Source organism: Symphalangus syndactylus, chromosome 13 (genome assembly GCF_028878055.3).
Source record: "Symphalangus syndactylus isolate Jambi chromosome 13, NHGRI_mSymSyn1-v2.1_pri, whole genome shotgun sequence".
Classification (NCBI taxonomy): domain Eukaryota; kingdom Metazoa; phylum Chordata; class Mammalia; order Primates; family Hylobatidae; genus Symphalangus; species Symphalangus syndactylus.
In genome coordinates, this window is record NC_072435.2 from 84,728,607 (window position 1) to 84,750,437 (window position 21,831).

General features: G+C 42.1%; 1 protein-coding gene across 30 annotated transcripts in view; it reads right to left on the bottom strand.

The window, feature by feature from the left end:
* Positions 1 to 18,612, bottom strand: part of POC1B (POC1 centriolar protein B) — a 169,795-nt gene extending 151,183 nt beyond the window's left edge. For 11 of the 30 annotated variants that reach the window (XR_010115137.1, XR_010115139.1, XR_010115141.1 and 8 more), the window contains exons 1-2: positions 17,928 to 18,143; positions 17,472 to 17,556 (exon numbers count right to left, since the gene is read on the bottom strand). Coding sequence is in view for 18 of the 30 variants with exons in the window: in XM_063615162.1 (XP_063471232.1) it covers positions 17,472 to 17,556; positions 17,928 to 18,143 (301 nt within the window). In the remaining 12 variants the exon portion in view is untranslated. Of the gene's footprint in view, positions 1 to 5,766; positions 5,786 to 11,762; positions 16,794 to 17,471; positions 17,557 to 17,927 lie in introns of those variants that run through there. The other 19 variants (XM_063615173.1, XM_063615170.1, XM_063615168.1 and 16 more) reach the window with 12 other exon arrangements.
* Between the last annotated feature and the right edge of the window lie 3,219 nt (positions 18,613 to 21,831).

Below are 21,831 nucleotides of genomic sequence, written 5' to 3' on the forward strand. Positions count from 1 at the left end.
TCTCCAGTTTTTTGTTTCTTACAAATTATCTTATGTATCTTGTCAGTTGGCAATATGTGTACCTGAAACAGAATTCCAATATTACAGAATTCCAACATTACAAAACAGCATTTAATGAAATCTCCTTCTAGTCCTTGGCAACCTGGTTCTCCTTCCCAGAGGCAACCAGCATTACTAATTTCTTGGGAATTCTTTGTGCTTATACAAGTGTGTGTGTCTATTCTCGTATGCTTTTTATACAAATGGTAGTATATTATACTTGCTATTCTGCATTTTGCCTCTCTATCCTGCCTCCTCAGTCTACTTAGCATGATATATGTTGGAGACAATGTTTTGTTAATACCTAGAGCTGTCTCATTCCTTTTTCCCTCTTATTTTTGGTAAATTTTTATTTTGGTAATTTTAAGCTTACAGAAAAATCACAGAAGAGTTCTTAGGTTGCTCTTTGTCTTTATTGACCTTGATGTTCTTGAAGACTATAGGCCTGTTATTTTGGTAGCATGTTTGTTAATTTTATTAGATTGAAGATATAATTTTGACAAGAATACCACAAAAGTTATGTTGTGCCCTTAGCAGTGCATCATATTAGGGTGCACATGATGTCTCTTTGTCCTAATAGTGTTGATGTTTACTTTGATTGCTTGGTTTAGGTGATCCTACCTCTACCATGTAAAGTTACTATTTTTCTCTTTGAAATTAATTAGTAACTTGTAGCATAATATGGTTTGGCTGTGTCCCCACTGAAAATCTCATCTTGAATTGTAATCCGAATTATAATCCCATGTGTTGGGGGAGGGACCTCGTGGGAGGTGATTAGATCATGGGGGCTGTTCTCATGATAGTGAGTGATTTCTCACAAGATCTGATGGTTTTATAAGGAGCTTCCCCACCTTTGCTCTGCACTTTTCTCTCCTGCTGCCAAGTGAAGAAGGATGTGTTTGTTTCCCCTTAGGCCATGATCCTAAATTTCCTGAGGCCTACCCAGCCATGTGAAACTATGTGTCAATTAAACCTTTTTCCTTTATAAATTACCCAGTCTTAGGCGGTTCTTTATAGAAGTGTGTGAACAGACTAATGATGGAGAGACAAGACTATATAAATATCGTCTTCCTCACCAAACTGTCACATACTAATTTTAGCATCCTTTCATAATTTTCTAACCCACCATTCTATGATTTGCTACTTAATTGATGTTTAATTAGTAAGTTAATGAATATTCTAAAAAAGTATTTACTATTGTAAGGAAGAACCATCCATTTTTGTCCATTTATCTGTTTACTCATTTACTTATTTTTACCAGTGTGAATGCATAGATTATTTAATTCAACAGGTTATAATCCATAACTGTCATTTATTTTGACTCTCAAATTGTTCCAGATTTGGCAAATGAAAGCCCCTTTAAAAGCTGGCCTCTGTGTCCTTTTGATGTATTTCCATTCTTCAAATACTCCCTTATTTTCTAGAATTACAAGATGTTCTAAGATGTACTTCTCCTGCTCCAGCCCTGAAATGGGCCTTTTTTTCCACCCCAAAAGCTCTGATTTCTTTTAATGGATAATGGTATTTAGAAACCAATATCTGGGCACAATGTTTGCTCATTGCTACTAGTGTGTCAGTGAACAGAGCTAAGGAAGACAGAAATCTCAACGGGCAGAACTAAGAAATTAGCTATAAATAGAAAGCTATTATCTATCTATATGTAGGTATGTCAATTGATATAGGTATTTAAAACCATGAGTTCTAATCTACCACCACAGAATACATTCTTGCCCTCCTTTTTTCCGTATTTGTGACTGTTTTCCCACAATAAGAAACTTGGCTCCCATGCTCAATATATCTTTGCTCAATCCTAAAATACAAACAGTAGTTTCAGAATCATGGAAACACACCACTGCAAAAACAATCCCACTAACTGGAGTTCAGGATTCAGTTTTGGTTTTTTTGAGACAGAGTCTCACTTTGTTGCCCAGGCTGGAGTGCAGTGGGGCGATTTTGGCTCACTGCAACCTCTGCCTCCCGGGTTCAGGTGATTCTTGTGCCTCAGCCTCCCAAGTAGCTGGAATTACAAGCGTGCGCCACCACACTCAGCTAAATTTTTTTTGTATTTTTAGTAGAGACAGGGTTTCAGCATATTGTCCAGGCTGGTCTCGAACTCCTGGCCTCAAGTGATCTGCCTGCCTTGGCCCCCCAAAATGCTGGGTTTGCAAGTGTGAGTCACCATACCCAGCCTGTTTCATTCTTTTAACTGGGAGGCAATTAAATTATAGGTGGCTCCTTTTTGTTCTTGCACACTTCCTTTTGCTCTTTGGTAGCATGGGTCTACTTGAGCTTGGAAATTAGTCCTAAGGCATGGCCCTTTCTTTCAGGTGTGGTCCTGATTCCTAAAGACCTGGCCTTTCTGGTGTCTCAACTCAATGTCTGAAGTGCTCAGAGAGATTTCCTCTTTGTTGGAGCTACAGACCTAGACATCCAGCCCTGCATGGTCATTAGTATCATCATTCAGCTCTCAGTCCAGCAGTGAGAGATCCCTAGTAGTCTCACAGTTTCCCACTCTGCACATCCTGAGCTCAGCCAGGCTGTTACTCTGAGGCTGCTCTACCTCTCTGCTGTGCAGCAGGAAAAGTGCTCCCAGGAAGAAAGCCAAGGAGATCATCACCTTGCATATTTTCTTTCTTGCAAAGATCATAGTTTTCACACTCTCTGTAGGTCAATGCCTGAAAACAGCTAACTCGCATATATTTTGTCCAGTTTTACAATTATTAGGTTGTGCAAAATTGCGGTTTTTGCTATTGATATTTTCAGCAACAAATTAGTTTCATCACTGGAGGCAGAAATATGTTTTTACTCTTTTTTTTTTTTGATATGGAGTCTCATTCTGTCGCCCAGGCTAGAATACAGTGGCACAATCTTGGCTCACTGCAGCCTCTGTCTCCTGGGTTCAAGCAATTCTCCTGCCTCAGCCTCCCAAGTAGCTGGGACTACAGGCGCCCAACACACTGGCTAATTTTTTTTGTATTTAGTACAGACAGGGTTTCACCATGTTGGCCAGGCTGGTCTCGCACTCCTGGCCTCAAGTGATCTGCCTACCTCAGCCCCCAAAGTGTTGGGATACAGGCGTGAGCCACCATGCCTGGCCAAACAGTACATATTTTAGATAACTTTGTACATTTGAAATACATTCCCTCTCAGGCCTTTTCATTTCATATTCAAAATAATCCTGATTGGCCAGGTGCAGTGGCTCACGCCTGCAATCCCAACACTTTGGGAGGCTGAGGTGGGTAGACCACCTGAGGTCAGGAGTTCGAGACCAGCCTGGACAACATGGTGAAACCCCATCTCTACCAAAAATGCAAAAAAGTTAGCCAGGCACTGTGCTGCACGCCTGTAATCCCAGCTACTCGTGAGGCTGAGGCAGGGGAATTGCTTGTCTCTGGGAGGCAGAGGTTGCAATTAGCTGAGATGGTGCCACTGCACTCCAGCCTGGGCAACAAAGCGAGACTCTGTCTCAAAAAAAAAAAAAAAAATCCTGATAATTCAGATTATCTTCATATAGAAATCCTTGGATTTTTCACTTATTTCAGAAGTCCTTCTCTATATTTTCTACCTCCATTATGTCCTACTATAAAGTCCATTACTGAAAATAAACTCAGCTTTCTAGTTTCACCTGGTGCCATGGCTTTGTACTTTATGCTGCATTTCCAAGTTCATGCTTGCCTTTGGGTCACAAAAGAAACACCAGAATGCTTTATTTGGGGGAAAAATAGGGAAATCTAAAGAAATCTATGAGAATGAGTTTTTTCTAAATATTTTTAAGAAAAGAAAAATAAAAGGCAATCCCCAGACATATATCTATAAACCTAGATGGGGCCTGGCATAATGGCTCACTGTAATCTCAGCACTTCGGGAGGCGAAGGCAGGTGAATCACTCGAGGCCAGGAATTTGAGACCAGCTTGGCCAATATGGTGAAACCCTGTTTCTACTAAAAATACAAAAATTAGCCGGGCGTGGTGGCACGCACCTGTAGTACTAGCTACTTGGGAGGCTGAGGCACGAGAATCACTCGAACCCAGGAGATTGGGGCTGTAGTGAGCTGAGATCGCACCACTGCATTCCAGCGTGGGTGACAGAGTAAGACTGTCTCAAAACAACAACAAACCTAGATGGAAGTGAGGGAGAGGGTTGTACAATAAAAAGACAATATTCCAATCTTGACTAGACAAACTTTAATACTGCAACACGGTCAGTAGTTTGTATTATGCAAGCACTGCATAATAATACAATTAAGTGACAGCACTAACTTAAAATCCCTTTGCCTTGAATGAGGAAATAACTAAGCTTTCAAGCTGATACTAAGTAATTAGCTTGCTAGTATAAGCTGGATCTAAAGGAGCTGTGGGTGCTTTAAAAAGTAATCTTTAGTAATGACAAGCTGAAGAAATTGAATTTAATTTATTCAAATTTCACATGTCTTTGAGGACTGGCAATAACAACAACAGAAACCTTTACTGAACTGGTACTATGGGCCCAGTATTTTTCAATACTGCATAAGTATCAAGCCCAGGCACGGTGGCTCATGCCTGTAATCCCAGTGCTTCGAGAGGCCAAGGCAGAAGGACTATGATAGGCCAGGAGTTCAAGACCAGCCTGAGCAATATAGCGAGACCCCATCTCTACAAACAATTTAAAAAATTACCTGGGTTTGGTGGTGCATGCCTGTAGTCCCAGCTACTCCAGAGGCTGAGGGAGGCAGGCGGCTGGAGCCCAGGAGGTCAAGACTGCAGTGTGCTGTAACTGCATCACTGTACTCCAGACTAGGCGCCTTTATAAGTATTATTTTATTTAATCCTAACAACAAGGCAGATAAATATCATTATCTCTATTTTACAGAAGAGGAAATGAGGCTTAGTGAGGTTAGATAACTGGTCAAGGTAATATAGATGAAAAGTGAAAAGAGCTCAATTTTTAACCCAGTTTTATAAGATTCCAAAGTCTAGGCTTTTTTTTTTTTTTTTTTTGAGAAGGAGTCTCGCTCTTTCACCCAGGCTGGAGTGCAGTGGCGTGATCTTGGCTCACTGCAGGCTCCGTCTCCTGGGGTTCACGCCATTCTCCTGCCTCAGCCTCCCGCGTAGCTGGGACTACAGGCGCCCGCCACCTCGCCCGGCTAATTTTTTTGTATTTTTTAGTAGAGATGGGGTTTCACCGTGTTAGCCAGGATGGTCTCGATCTCCTGACCTCATGATCCGCCTGCCTCGGCCTCCCAAAGTGCTGGGATTACAGGCGTGAGCCACCGCGCCCGGCCAAGTCTAGGCTTTTAACCAATAAACCAGTGCTTCTCAAAGCAAAGGGAATTTATGAATTATCTTCATTACAGTTACTGGGATCCTTGTTAAAAATATGTATTTCTAGTAAATTATACATTATTTGGGGTGAGACCTGGGAATATAAATTTTTGACAAGTTTCTCACTGAATTCTGATACACATTGAAATTTGAGAAACACTGCACTCTGTTACTACCTCTCAGTGTATACACTAAATTAGTTTAGCTTTTGTAATTTTTCAGCTTTTACAAATTTAGTAATTTTTTAAGCTATAATAGGAGAAGCTCCACAAAGTACCACATAGGCTGCCATCAAGAACTTGAAAAAAAAAAAAGAATTTTTGGCAAACTTTTATTATGATTTCACTGCAGGGAAAGTAACTAAAAAGTTCAAATTTCAGTCTGCTTCTATTCAGTCAAAAAAGGAAAGATTAACTTGTTCTTTACCATCATTTGTTGTACAAGCACACCACATGTTACAGGATTGAATCAATGACAGGATAACCTTGAAGGAAATAGAGGGGGAAGTAACAACTTCAATGTTAAAATTATGTAATTTTCAACAGAAACTTCTAAAGTACAGCTCAGATTCTGCAAACCATGTGAAAATACTTTAACAGGCTTTTACTGTTTGTTTAAACTTGAATGTGGCCCTCTGGGAAATAAATGGCTGACCGGCCTAATGGAAAAGGGTATGGTTCTGGAATCAGACTCAAACCAGGCTCTATTAGGCTAGAGGTCCCTAACCCCCAGGCTGTGAACTGGTGCTGGTCCGTGGCCTATTAGGAACTGGGCCGCACAGCAGGAGGTGAGCGGAAGGCAAGCAAGCATTAAGGCCTGAGCTCCAGCTCCAGTGAGATCAGCAGCAGCATTAGATTCTCATAGGAGTGTGAATCCTACTGTGAAAATTGTCTTCCATGAAGCCAGTCCCTGGTGCCAAAAAGATTGGGGACCACTACTAGGCTCTGCTGCCTATTAGCTTTATAGTTTTGGGCAAGTTAACTGAAATTTCAGCTTCTGCAACCATAAAAAGGGATGACAACACTTCACAGGCTATTTTGTTTTCTCCCATCCTCTTCCCTCTCATCACCTTTCCACCCATCCTGTGAAACCTAAGAGCTCCTATATTATGGTTTGGACTTATGACCCCACCCAAATCTCCTGTTGAATTGTCATCCCCAGTGTTGGAGGAGGGGCCCGGAGGGACGTGACTGGATCATAGGGGCAGAATTCCCCCTGGCCATTCTCATGATAGTGAGTTCTCACAAGATCTGGTTGTTTAAAAGTATATAGCACCTCCCCTTCCCTTCCTCCAGCTCTGGCCACATAAGATGTGCCTGCTTCTCCTTTGCCTACTGCCATGATTGTTAAGTTTCCTGAGGTCTCCTCAGCCATGTTTCCTGTATAGCCCGCGGAACTGTGAGCCAATTAAAACTCTTTTCTTTATAAGTTACTCAGTTCCAGGTATTTCTTTCTTTTTTTTTTTTTTTTTTTTTTTTTAAATGAAGTCTCACTCTGTCGTCCAGGCTGGAGTACAGTAGCATGATCTCGGCTCATTGCAGCCTTCGCCTCCCAGGTTCAAGCAATTCTCCTGCCTCAGTCTCCCAAGTAGCTGGGACTACAGGCTCCTGCCACCACACCTGGCTAATTTTTTATTTTTAGTAGACACGGGGTTTCACCATGTTGGCCAGGCTGGTCTCAAACTCCCGACTTCAAGTGATCTGCCCGCCTCAGCCTTCCAAAGTGCTGGGATTGCAGGCATAAGCCACCACGCCCGGCCTCAGGTATTTCTTTATTGCAGTGGGAGAACAGACTAATATATCCTACCTTCTAAGAGTCTACTAAGAAAAAAATCCACTATGCTTCAGGTCCTGCTTCCTCTAATCATGACCAGAAGTTGAAGCCTCAAGCATCTCTGGTCATCAATCATTGTGCAATCTCTCACTCCCATATTGCTATGGATATCCCCTTAAACTGACCTGGTACCCATGCCTTCTCTCCTCAAAATTTACCACTGGGCCACATCACCCACTAGATGATGCCTCTTGTATTCACATCCTCCTCTCTGTAAGTCCCTCTTCCTCCTTAAGTACTTAAACCTTGACTCTGCTTGGGGACACCAAGTTTCCTTACACCTTTCAAGCAGCAATCATTTTCTCTTCCACATGTCACCTACTTCAGGTCACAGTCTTCCTCTCCATTTCAACTCTGAGCACTATGAATTAACTCAACAGATATGTGACCCCAGCAACATGTAAGGCATTGTGGCAAAAAGGGGGAGTCCTAAGTAACAAAGCAGACAGAAATCTCTAATTGGGGAGCTTAAATTCAAGTGGAAATGCAGACAAATATATCATTTTATTTATTTATTTATATTAATTTTTTGAAGATGGAGGTCCCACTATGTTCCCCAGGCTGGTCTCAAACTCCTGGGCTCAAGGTATCTATCCCTCCTGCCTCAGCCCCTTGGGTAGGTGGGACTACAGGCATGCACCACTGTGCTTGGCTTTATATCATTTTAAATTGTGCTAAGAGGCATGAAAGATAAAGCAGGAAGTTTTATTTTGTGTGGGGGTGGAATCTTGATTTAGATAGAATGATCAGGGGCATTTTAAGTGGAGGTGTGAAGGACAGGGAGTCAGCCAAATAAAGAGTGAGGTGGTGAAGAACATTTCAGACCGAGGGGAAAATAGGGCCTCTCCAAAGACCTTTTTTCTCCTGCCTCCTCAGCAACCCATTCTGAGGATTTTGTCACCAGCAGAACATGAGCACTTCTCAAATCTTTGATTGCAACCCACCAGGACAACTTGCTTTCCTTATGACTCACTCACTTCCATCTCATCCAGAACTCCAAGACCCATGTTCTCATCCAGACCCATGTTCTCCATTGAGGCTCTCTTCTCACCATCTTCACTTCACTAACCAATTTATAACCTTCATTTCTCTCCTTATTCAATTATAATCCCCCTCATACACATAACGTTCAATCCCTTGACTCTCCTTCCTTCCTTCAAATTCCCCTGGCAAAAATCCCAATCACTCTGCCTTTTCTGAGATTATAACTATACCAGTGAGAATTGCTCGTCACCCCAACCCCCAAACAGATTGGAAACACTATAAATTTGATAACTAAGTTCACATGGGTCTTATATACTCCAAAGTGGTGCATGATTCTCTATTAGTTTCTTCCTCCACTCTCTCTAATGACTATTTAATATTGTCTCTATCTTCAACATTTCTACCCCACTCCTAACCTTGGCTTTCATGATACCCTACTATAATGGCTTTCCCTCATACCTTTCTGATTATTCTTTCTTAAGTTATTTTGCTATCTCCTCTTCTGATCTACAGGTTGGGTATCTTCAATATTCAGACATGGGGGTATTTGTTCTCATTGCTCTACATTCTTCCCAGGTGATCTCATTCATTCCCATGACACTAAATACCATTTATATGCTAATAATTCCCAAATTTCCATCTTGCCCAGATGGAACCACCATCATCTGCTGGTATTACTATAATCCCCCTAAGTGATTTCCCTACTAATAGTACAATCTCCATATAGTAGCCAGAGTGGTCTTTTTGAGGTACAAATCAAATCATGTTATTCCCTTACTAATCCCTCCAACAATTTCCACCACTCTCAGAACAAAATCCTAAAACATGTCAAGTTTCCTGTAGCTGCTGTAACAAATTACCACAAACCTGGAGGCATAAAACAACAGAAATTTATTATCTCACAGTTCCAGAAACCAGAAGCCTGAAATCATGGTGTTGGCAGGGCCACACTCTCTCCAAAGGCTCTAGGGGATATCTCATTCCCTCCCTCTCCCGGGTCCTGGTGTCTCCAGGCACTCACTGGCTTGTGGCTGTGTCACTCCAATCTCTGCCTCTGGCTTCATGTGGCCTCCTCTTATGTCCTCTGTATGTTTTTTTACAAGGACACATCACTGGATTTAGGGCCCACCCAGATAATTCAGGATGATCTCATAATCATTAAGATCCTTTGTAGACTTACATCTACATAGACTTTTTCCTCCCAAATAAGGTCACATCACAGGTTCCAAGGACTACGACATGGACACATCTTTTGGAGGGCCACCATTTAAACCCACTATAGCTTCAAGGCCCTGCCTAAGCTGTCTCTACCTCCCCCTACAGCTTCATCTCTGTTTACCAGGTTCTACCCATTTTGGCATTCTTATACTTTCTTGATCTAGGACAGCTCTTTCTCACCCTTGATCTTTGCCTATGCTATTCTCCTTTTAGTCTTTACCTAGCTAACTTCTCCTTCTGGTCTTCAGTTAAATCTAATTTTCACAGGGAAGTATTCCTTGACCCCATAAATGTAAGGATGTCTCCACCGTTATCCTCCCTTTAAAAAGCACTCTATGGCTGGGTGCAGTGGCTCACACCTGTAATCCCAGCACTTTGGGAGACTGAGGTGGGTGGATCACTTGAGGTCAGGAGTTCGAGACCATCGTGGCCAACATGGTGAAACCCCATCTCTACTAAAAATACAAAAATTAGCCGGGCATTGTGGCATGCACCTATAGTCCCAGCTACTTGGGAGGCTGAGGCACGAGAATCGCTTGAACTTGGGAGACGGAGGTTGCAGTGAGCCGAGATCACACCACTGCACTCCAGCCTGGGTGATAGAGTGAGACTTGGCCTCAAAAAAAAAAAAAAAAAAAAGCATTCTCTTACTTTCCTTCACAGCTTTGACTATTTTCCTTTGTTTCATCATGTTGTACCGACAAATGGATTTGTGTTTACTTGTTAATTATTTGTCTCCACCACTGGACCATGAACGCTTCATACCATCTTACGAAGCACATCTGCTTTCTTCCCCTCTGTATGTATACCCAGAGCATAAAATGGCATCTGGCACACAGTAGCCTTAACTAAATAAGGGAGTAGTAAATAAATAGAGTGCCTCCTCTTCCCCTTTTGAACAGGATTAGATAAATGCAAATAGACAGGTTAGAATGGTGACCAGACACCCGAAGACACTGCTGGCCTGCAGTAGATATCACTCCCAGCCCAGCCTGGAAGATTGATAAAGCTTGGCACAAATGAAAAAGTAGTACCCCAATAATTATTAAGTTAGAAGGACTTCTCTAATTTTCTTTTTTTTTTTTTTTTTAACATGACACAGCCTCAGGAGGTCCTGAGGACATGTGCCCTCTAATTTTCATTTCTGCTGTGGACAACTACACAACTCAGGAACTCATTTCACCTTTTACAGTAATCTCCACCTCCTGTCCAAAAGGATTGATTGAAGTTTCTCTGAAATTTTAGGAAAAACTCCAATATAAACTGATTTCCAAGCCCCACCTAATATTAAGCAGACTGACTCATTCATATATATGTGTAACTTTCTTAATTCTGCAAATTACAAAATGATTCAAGTATTATTAATACTAAATCCTACTAGCCTGTTCTAAAGTCTAGCATGCACAGAGGCATGCAAAGAGGTCTAGCATGCAAAGAGAAATCTTTTCTGAGACACCTGAAATTTTCCAGCCTGCTTTTTCCCCTGAGGTATTTTTAAAAACTGAGATATTATTTAAATACCATAAAATTTAGTCTTTTAAAGTACACCAGTGTTTTGCCCAACATTTGCACAACTTTTATCACTAATTCCAGAACATTCTCATAATCCCCTACCCCCTGCCACCTGCCGAAAATTCATCTCTGTTAGCATTCTCTATTCCTCCCTTTCCCAGACCCTGGCAAACACTAACGTACTGTCTCTATGGATTTTCCAGTCTTTTTTTTTCTCGCGAAACTGAAACACAGAGAGATGAAGTGATTTACACAGAGCTGCAAGTCACTTAATAAGAGAGTAAGGTTAGAATACAAATATTTACAGGAACTTTTAAGTGTATAAAAATTAGTGAAAATATGTTTAGGTCACCTATATATATGCTAAATGCAGCTATAAGACCATCTGACTTTGTTAGAGTCCTTAGAAGAGTCATTCTCAGGCAGTGTGTCTGGCCAGGGAGAGACAGGGGTATAGGGACTTAGGAATCACTAAAGAGGAAGAGACATGCCACTGGTGGAAGGGAATTGCATTTATGGACCAGGGAAATATGAGGATATGTGGTTTAGAGGACAGACATTTTTCTTTTCCACCCAGGGTAGTGAAATTGGTGCTAATATGTCCAGGTGCCCATTGCTTCCTTTTATAGTGGTCCAAGTGGGCCCCAGGGATCCCTGATCATTTCTAGTTTGCTCATGAGTAGTTAATAAAATAATGGTACTAACACCCCTTCAGAATACTTGCTGATTAATGACACGTTGTAAAATAATATGGGAATTTTGACTTTTTAAATATCCACTGTCTGAATTTTCAAATAAGTAAAAGAACTGCAAGCTGAACTTACTTCCATTGCCATTATAAGTATGTTCCCATAGGCTAAAATAATCACAATCTATTTGCAAAAATAACGAGGCACACTTTTTATTTTACATCTTAATCAACATTACAAATATAAAAGGAAAAAAGTCAGAAAAACTCATCACAGAGGAAAAAAATCATCATTCAGAAGAGATTAATCTGAACTTCAACATTCTTTGTGCTCATTTTAAAATTATTAAAATAGGAATTCAAAAGGACAAGCAAATAAAAACCAAGTATTTTATTAATTAAAATTGAGACCCTAAACCAACTAAGACTATACAACTTAAAAATAAGCTGTCTTCATCCTAGAAAAGTTTGATTTGCCATCATATAATGAATATGCAGGAACTTACTAATGGGTAAGTAAACAAATTTTCTTTTACAAACAAGTTATTTTGAGTTATAGAGATCCTCCTGGTGACTAGATTTTTTTTAATGACTAAAAATGCCTATTTAGATAGTCAATCTATCCATAAAGTTGGACACTAAATGACATAGTGAACATTTAAAGTTGAAACTCCTTGTCTACCAAATATTTTCCTAAAACTGTTTTTAAGCATATACATTAACTTAAAAGGTCAACTCTTAATTGTCTACAGCCAAAGAGAGCTTTGGTACCAATAAATTCGAATTAGGGAACCGGTTTTTTTAAATGTAGAATTACAGAGTATTTTTGGAATTATATTGGAACATGCCTAAATATGAAAATGTGAAAGTCCCGCTTTTCTGTTATGTACTCTATTATGAGGAATGAATAGCCTAATTACACTGGATTACTGATATAAATAAAGCATCACTGTAAAATCTCTTCCTAAAAGATTGCAGGTCACACCTAGCAATTTAGGGCAAAAAGTCAATAAAGAATTAAGGTACTTTACTTTTAAAAGCCTCATTTCCCTTTTGGTAAGAGCATCAAGATACTAAAATAAAAATAATGTAATAAGTACTTTCAAAATATAACAATTTTCGTTCTCCCATATAATAGGGGGCTAGCAAGAAAACAAAAAAACAAAAAGAGAAAATTTAAAAATAAGTAAAAAATAAAAAAATATTTTTAAAAAGCAGCCTGGGAAAGAGAAGTGGGTGGGTTTAGGAGAATCCCTTTTGAAAAATTCAGAGCATTATTATTAACCCTTCTTAAATTAAATGCAGGGCCAAGCATGCTTCACGTGGAATCTGGACAATTCTTTGATAAACTTTAAGGTTGCTAAATAACTTACAGAAACTATGAATGCATTTTCATTTTATGAGGCAAAAGAGAAAATATTCAAGATTGCATAGCAATTTTATTTTTTGAAATGGTTATCCTAAAGAATTTCCTTATATTCAGATTTTGCAAAATTCCTACTCTCCAAGTCATCAAGTAAACACTAAAAGCAACTTTACTCGTGAATACAGTGGACTCTTTACGAGGCATGCATTTTTCATAAATCTAGGCCAAAGTGAACTAATAGAGATTTAATTCTAAATTCATTCTGTGACTTCTGGATATAATATTGGTATAAAACCAATAAAAATACTTTTTTTAAAAAAAGCGTTTACTTCCTGAATAATTTAGTTTTGGAAATATTTATATTCTTAGTCAAAATATTACTTTTAGAGTCTAAAGGTTTTAAAAACAAAACTGGTTCAACAATTACCAAAGTGAAATGACTATAAACACTGACTAAAACTTCTTAACCCACAGAAGTAAACCACTTCAGGTGAGTTCAGCTCACTTAATTTTTTTTTTTTTTTGAGACGGAGTCTTACTCTGTCGCCCAGGCTGGAGTGCAGTGGCACGATCTCGGCTCATTGTAAGCTCCGCCTCACAGGTTCACGCCATTCTCCTGCCTCAGCTCCCAAGTAGCTGGGACTACAGGCGCCCGCTACCGTGCCCGCCACCATGCCCGGCTAATTTTTTGTATTTTTAGTAGAGACGAGGTTTCATTGTTAGCCAGGATAGTCTTGATCTCCTGACCTCGTGATCCACCCGCCTCGGCCTCCCAAAGTGCTGGAATTACAGGCGTGAGCCACCACGCCTGGTCTCAGCTCACTTAATTTTTAAAACCCATTTGTCTTCTCCAGCTTCACAACTGGACTGAACATTGCTCAACTGCTCAACAACATTACCTATGTAAAAAGTGAAAAGATAAAAAGTATTGTAAAGATTGCACAGTGAGTGAATCTGGGAAGAATATACTGTGAATCTGGGAAGAATCAGCATTTCAGAGCTGGAAGGGATCTTTAAGATCTAATCCGGCACCCACATTTTACAGATGAGAAAACCAAGCCCAAACACATCAAATAACTTGACCAAAGTTACATTCCTCAGCTGAGCCATTCATTCATTCATTCATTCATTCACCCACTTACTGAAAGCTGCCTAAGTGCCAGGCTTGGTGCTACGAGATGGAAAGCAGCATTCACAATTGCCAAGGCAGTCTTTTTTTCTTGCATTTTTAAGATAAATTCTTAAATTTCCTGATCAGCAGAACTCGTAGGAGAGTTCCACAGCCTTGGTAGAACCTAGCCCACTTTCACTTTCACACATTTTAATAAACATAGTTGGGTTTAACTTCAGAGAGGCCTCAATTGTGTTTACTTTAAACGATTAAGCATTAACAAAGGGAGGCATAGTATTCTGAATGAGTCCCTTTCTCGTACATTCATAACTTAAGGAAGTGCAATCAGAAAATGCCCTACACACACAAACACGTTCACAGGGAGGACAGCTTACAAAATCAGAGGAATTTGAGGTATTAATATATACACCAGTGAAGTCCAATAGCTCAAGTTTACAAAGTATGGAATGTAAATATCTCCCCATTTCATTTAGATGTGGGTATGTCTGCATGTAAAAAACTCACACTCAAACAAATGCCCTCTTCCAATTACACATATCTCTAAAAGCAGGCCTTTTGCCTTAAGCTCAATTTTCTTTCTTTTTGATTAGAAAAAAAAATAGATTAAAAAATAAAATCTAAAATTTAATGTGCTGGCTAAAAAAGAAATTCAAATTCTATGTAATCAAAATAGCAATGGTTCAAACTGCACATTCATGAGTTTTGTTAAAAAATGGGATATGCGGTGAACTTACCCACCAGCACAAATCATACCTCATTTTACTTGGACCTTTACATTCTTTAATATTAAGTCTGGCACTTAAATGTTTTGTGTGTTTCAATTCACAGTCAGCTTCTTTTAAGAAGAGACCATATTGACAAAATTCTTATATAAAACAACCAATAAGTAAGGCATTGTGAAATATTAAACAGCAGCACTCTGGGTACCCAGTTTCAGTGTGATATACCAAGATGAACCCCAGCTTTCCAGTGCTCCACAGATGACTGCTAGGTGGCTTTTGATAAAATAAAATACAATCTTCACTGAGGCTCTTAAAGCTCTTTGACTTTCTTGACACTACTATCAGCTCATGACGAAAGTGCTGTTGTGCTCTATTTCTCAAAACTCCAAATCTGATTTTTATCTAGAGCATCACAAGTTCTCATTTGTACATCAGGTCGGCCCTCCGGTGTCCGATAAGCACTAAGACACAGTCCTGAGTGTGGGTGAAATATAGTTCCATCTTCTTTAAAATGCCAAATAATGTTTGCTGGTACAGGGAACCCATCTTTGGGACAATTTTGCATTCCTACATAATTTTTTTGCTCAGGTACCTCTGCACATAACTCTGTCACAGAATTAAACCTTATTTCTTTGTTTGAAGTATATTCAAAGAATTGATTGCCTCCTTGACCATGGCATCCAAACAGTGAAAGGTTAGCACCTGTGGGGTTGTTGTCAGGAGAGTTATAATCTAAACATTCAGACGAGATCCCTCTACTGCGAATAGCCCCATGCCAGCCTGGTCTATCCTCTGGAACATGTAAATTAGGAAAAACGTTTTTCAAATACCAGTCAAAGCTCTTGCATCTCAGCCGCTCTCGTAGTAATTTTCTTTCAGAAATATCACCATAAGCTTCTTTTCTTGCTGGAGGGTTTCTATTGTAGAAGTGCTCTTTGTACTCATCCATCCAAACTTCTGCTGCCCGAGCAGTATTCTGTAGGAAATTGGGGCGAGCGTATGGTGCCCGCTTGGGGAACACATGGCCCACGTGGGAACACGGGTGAATCTCCAGTTTGCCACCACACTGCCACACCCTAAAAGACAGCTCAAGGTTTTCACCTCCCCACACTTCCATTCCTGTGTCATATGTTCCAAGGTACTGAAAATATTTCTTGCTGACAGCAAACAGTCCTCCAGCCATGGTAGGTGATCTGATGGGGTCAATTCTTGATATCCGCCTGTCCCTTTCCTGTTTGGGGACAGAATGCCACTGAAATGTTAAACGCCAGTCAAACCCACCAATCATGGGCTCCCCTGTCTGCATATAGAATTCAAAAGTATTCCAATCGATTGTGTCTATAACAGGACACACAATTGCTGTTTCATCTCTCCCAATCCTTTCCAAAAGCGGTTCGAGCCAACCGGAATTACACTCACAGTGACAATCCAGGAAAGTGAGGACGTCCCCAGTGGCGAAAGTGGCCCCAATCAGACGGGCCCTAACCAGACCCTCTCGCTTATTGGTCCGAATCAAGCGTACTCTATCAAGATTGCTGATATAAGTTTCAAGTTGTGTCTTCAAATAAACTCTGTCACTCAAGTCATCCACCAAGATGATCTCTTTCAAAAGAACTGCAGGAGAAGTTTCTAAAACACTGTGAATGGTACGGAGCAAAGTCGACCAGGCTTCGTTATAGAAAGCAATGATAACAGAGGTGGTAGGAAGTGTCCTATAGTTGAACTTCTGGGACTTACATTCATACATTCTTTTATCCTCTATGTGTCGATGCAGGGAAATCCTGTCACTGAGGTAAATATTGATGGCATATCTCTCAATGAGTTCTTCTTGCTGCTTCAGTTCATCCTCGTTGAGCTGCAGTTTGCTGGCTTTCCCCCACTCTCCAAGTGCATGGGAATCTGCAGGGGGCTTCTTATAAAGCGGTCGAGACAAATCCTCCGTATTTTTCTGGAGGTCTGAGAGCCTTCTTGACCCCAGCTCCCTGGCACGGCCGGCTCCTGCGGAGGCCTGAAAAGTGGAGACCAAGAGCTCCACGAAGATATAGGCCACTGTTAAAAACGCCAGCAGCAGGCAGCTCTTGCCTGCCCAAGTCCACCTCACCGCCATCCGGATTCTCAGGGCTGGGGCGCAGACGCGGCCACCAAGCCACCACGCAGGGGAAGGGCGGCGGAACCCACAGCTCTAGCTCAGGTACTTCGCAGCAGGTTCTTCCTTTCATGCAGGCGCTGGGCTCCTTTCCAGCCACCCAGGCTTTCCAGGGGTCACCTGAGCCCTCTCGGTCCTCGGCCTCCGGCACAGCCCAACTCCTCTCTCCCCACTTCCTCCTGCTCGGCTCACAACTTTTCACAAACTCTCCAGCCAACACCCCACCCTCCCCGGGCCGAGGACAAACCCCTCCCCTTCCCACTCACTCCTCCTGGTGGTTAGTTTGCGAAAGTCGTCCGGCAGGCCCAGACCGCTGGATAGAAGGCTCTTGGCCGGGCCGGGGGCCGGGGACCAGGATGGCAGAGAGGGCCCCGGCTGCGCCCGCCGCGCTGGGCCCTCGTCTCCGGGTGCTCTCAACCCTCATACAGGACCTTAGCCGTTCTCCTAGGGACCCTGTCCGGACAGAAGGAAAGGTTTCCGGCCCGTGGAGTTTTGTCTCATTACAAAAGCAAAACAAGAATAAGACTTACCAAGTTGCTTGCCGTCGGGGCTGAGGTCTAAGGAGGTGATCGCAGCTTTGTGGCCTTTGAAATAACGCTCCAGAACGGGGTCCTCCTGGAAAGGAAAGTTGTCAAGTTTTGAAAGCCGCCGCAGACCTCCAATTCTGGGGGGCCGGGATCCACGCTGCCACTCCCCCGGAGTCCGGCCTGGGAATGACCACCCAGACGGCGGCTTGGCTGGGCGGCCGGGCCGGGCAGCAGCCCACCCACGGGCGCGGCGCCCAGTCCTGCTACAGGGAGACGCCGGCGCCAGCTCTCCCCGCAGAGCCCGCAAAACGCTCTATTCGCGCTTCCCAGAGTCCAGGGCATCGCAGGAACAGCGGCCCCTTTGAAATACACGTTCCCGGGTCCCGCCCGCTGGCACAAGGCAGGCAGGTGCGAGGATGCGCCTCGGCTTTGGTACTTTTTTTTTTTTTTTTTTAATACCTCCCAGGTGATTCTGACGCAGGCGCTCCACGGAAACCCTCCGAGAATTCTGGGGGCCGTGGGGCCGCCCAGCTCAGTCCGGAGCTCCGGAACTCGGGGAAGAGCGCCCGGGAGCTGGGTCTGGGTTCCGCACTCCGTCCCCCCGGCGGCAAAGAGTGAGATACGGACGCCCCGGGACGAGGGGCTCAGGACCCGGCTGCGGACACCTGCCTCCATCTCCCGCCAGGTGCGGGTTCGGCCGGGACCTCGCCCCGCAGCCCGCGGGACAGGCTCCAGGGAGGGACCCCCCCACCTCCAACCCGTCCTTACCGTGGCTGAGGCCATCGGGGGAGTGGTCGGCCCCAGGCTCCTGTGGGTGGGGGAACCCGGAGAGGGGAGGGGAGGGGATGGGGAAGGAGAGGGGACCGTGCGGTTCCCGGAACCGTCTACCCAGAGCGGCAGCGCCTCCCGGTCACTACAACAACGGCGGCCCAGTCAAACCCCGCGCTCCAGGCATGGCCAGCCGAGCCCCGAGACACAGCCAGCCCTGTAAAGAGCGGACGGGAGGGATGGGCCGGGTCAGCTGTGGCCACACACCAAGCCATGTTAACTAACACTCGCGTTCTCCCTGGTTTGATGTCAGGAAGTGGGGTAGTAACCAGGACGGGAGTAAGAGCGATGAATGGAAGGGCGTTGTGAGCCTGTGATCGATGCAATCAGAGTTCTATTACGTTTTAAAGAGATAGCACCCTTGACGTTTAAGGTGATCCCCTACCGCTTATTTTGTTGACGTAAAGCTTTGACATGAAGAGGGGCAGCTTGCTAGTTATTAATATACTAAAAGGAACTAAATCCCCTGAGGGCAGATTTGAATTTATTTAACCACTGTTTTCCACACAGTGCCCTGCGGGATATTGATATAGATGCTGGATGTGCGTGATGAATGAATGAGTGAATGAATGAATAAATGTTGTGCATGCGCTTAATGATTTTCTGCGATATGTTTCCATTCTCATCTGCTCATTTGCGTATACCTTAGAGCACTAAACTTACACAGCTGGATACTTAAAGTCTTTAGGAAGACTTGGAAACATGGTTTTGTTTGTTTTTTGTGAGACCACGTTTCTATAGCAGGCTTTGTTACACATTAGTATCATTTGTGCTTCAGCCAAACAATGAAGTTGGTAGAATTACAAAATGTTTTCAATGTTTCCAAGTTATAAACTTGATTCCTAGATATTGGTCTTAGAGGTCACACAGAGACAGTTCTTCTAATTCCAAGTCCATATCCTTTTTTTTTTTTTTAACCCTGCCTCAAAGCGTGATGTTCTGAGCTGAAAATTACAAACAGTGTAAAGATCCTTAGCAACATCAAAAGTCATGATAGAACACAGCTTGTAAGATATGTGTTTTATGCAAATGAAAGGTATGCTACACACCTTAATTACAGATTCCCTAGTTGTCTAGTGATTGAGTTTAATTTTATTGAATATGGTATTTAACAACTAAACAGGTAGGCTTTAGATTACAGTATTAGTTAATTTAAGTATACACTTGTTAAATATCTGTTGTATGTTTGGCCTTGAGGGACACAATGATGACTAAGATATTTCCCCTACCTTCAAGAACTCAGCAATCTAGGGTTGATGAGTCTCATGCTTTAGCATTTGTAATGTTGATTTGGGGGCTCCATTTCCAGAGATGCTGAATCAACATATGCAAGGGGGGATCCAGGGCCCTTCTGATGTAACAAGCTCCATAGATGATTACTATGGGAGTCTCAGCTGTCTATGTTGAGAAACACTGCATTAGTCTAGGAGATGATATGTTAAGAGTGTTGATACCAGCAACTTGTCAGCAAACTGTTGCAGGACTCTTAGTTTTGCTACATATTCCCAGTTTAGGCTTGATTTATTTTAAAAGCCTGCCATGTTTAAAAATAATGCTGGATATTGGTGGGAATGTAAAATGATGTAGCTCTGTGGAAAAGTTTGTCAGTTCCTAAAAAGTTAAACATACAATTACCTTATAATCTAGCAATTTCACTGCTAGGTATATCCCATAAGTATTGAAAGCAGAGACTCTAACAGATGCCAATGTTCAAAGCAAGCATTATTTACAATAGCCAAAAAGTGGATACAACCCTAGTATCCAGCAGATGAATGGATAAACAAAATGTTTATGATATATACATATAAGGAAATATTATCCTGCCATAAAAAGAAATGAAACTGTGATACAAGCTACAACATGGATGAACCTTGAAAACATTTTGCTAAGTGAATAAGCCAAACACAAAGGAGCATATATTGTATGATTCCACTCATATAAGGTACCTAGAATAGGTGAATTCATAAGGACAGAAAGTAGAATAGAGGTTACTAGGGCTGGGGGTAAGGGAGACTGGGGAGTTACTGTTTAATGGGTGCAGAGTTTCTGTTTGGGATGATGAAGTTCTGGAAATAGTGGTGATGTTTGCACAACATTGTGAATGTACTTAATGCCAGTGAATTGTATACCTAAAAAATGGGTAAAATGGTAAATTTCATTACAGGTATTTCACCCCAAGAATAAAATAATAATGCCAGAAGCTGAAGAGTAATCAGGACCTCAGGATTACTCATAGGTATGTTATGTCTAATATTGGGCACAGGAGAAGCAGAAAAAGGAAGAAGTTGGAGATTTAGAAACTAGCTCAAAAGAAGAACAAATATAGATTTTTATTTAAGTGTTTTAGTAAAAGTTTAGTTTTTACTTTTTTTCTCAGTTATCAAGAAACACATGTTTTAAAATTAAAAGATGGGAGGGAAACTACCTATTAGTCCTATCACCTAAAGTTGATCTTAAAAAATTTGTCACCTATTGATATGGTTTGGATTTGTGTCCCCACCCAAATCTCACGCAGAATTGTAATCCCCAGTGTTGGAGGAGAGGGCTGGTGGGAGGTGATTGGATCTTGGGGGTGGATTTCTCCCTTGCTGTTCTGAGTGAGTTATCACAAGATCTGGTTGTTTAAAAGTGTGTAGCACTTCCCCCTTTGCTCTCTTCCTCCTGCTCCATCCAGGAAGTAGGATGTGCCTGCTTCCCCTTTGCCTTCCACCATGATTCTAAGTTTCCTGTGGCCTCCCCAGCCATACTTCCTGTACAGCCTACAGAACCATGAGCCAATTAAACCTGTTTTCTTTGTAAATTATCCAGTCTCAGGTAGTTCTTTATAGCAATGTGAGAACGGACTAGTATACCTACCTGTTTTCACTACACGCTAGGACTTTGCTAAGTACCTTACAAATTTTGACATTTAGTGATCATAACGGTCTTATTAGAGATGTGCTATTATTACCATTTCCATTTTATAGGTGAGTAAATTGATATGCAAAGACACTAAGTTACTTGCCCAAGGCACATTGCTAGCTAGGAAGTGGCAGAGTTGAGATTTTTAGACACACGCAGTCTGCCTCCAGAATCCACTGTCTCTTTTTTTTTTTTTTTTTTGCACTCTGTCACCCAGACTGGAGTGCAGTGGCGCGATCTCGGCTCACTGCAAGCTCCACCTCCCGGGTTCACACCATTCCCCTGCCTCAGCCTCCCGAGTAGCTGGGACTACAGGCGCCTGCAACCACGCCCGCCTAATATTTTTTGTGTTTTTTTTTAGTAGAGACGGGTTTTCACTGTGTTAGCCAGGATGGTCTCAATCTCCTGACCTCATGATCTGCCTGCCTCGGCCTCCCAAAGTGCTGGGATTACAGGTGTGAGCCACCGCACCTGGCCCAGAATCCACTCTCTTAATCACTGTCATGACTTTTGTGTGATTGCAAGTGTTATGTAAATGTATAAAACATTGCATTCTTGCCAAGGTTTTAATAATAATAAGTTTTACAAAATGAAAGTAATATCTCCTTTATTTTCATTCCACTGTCCTCACTTA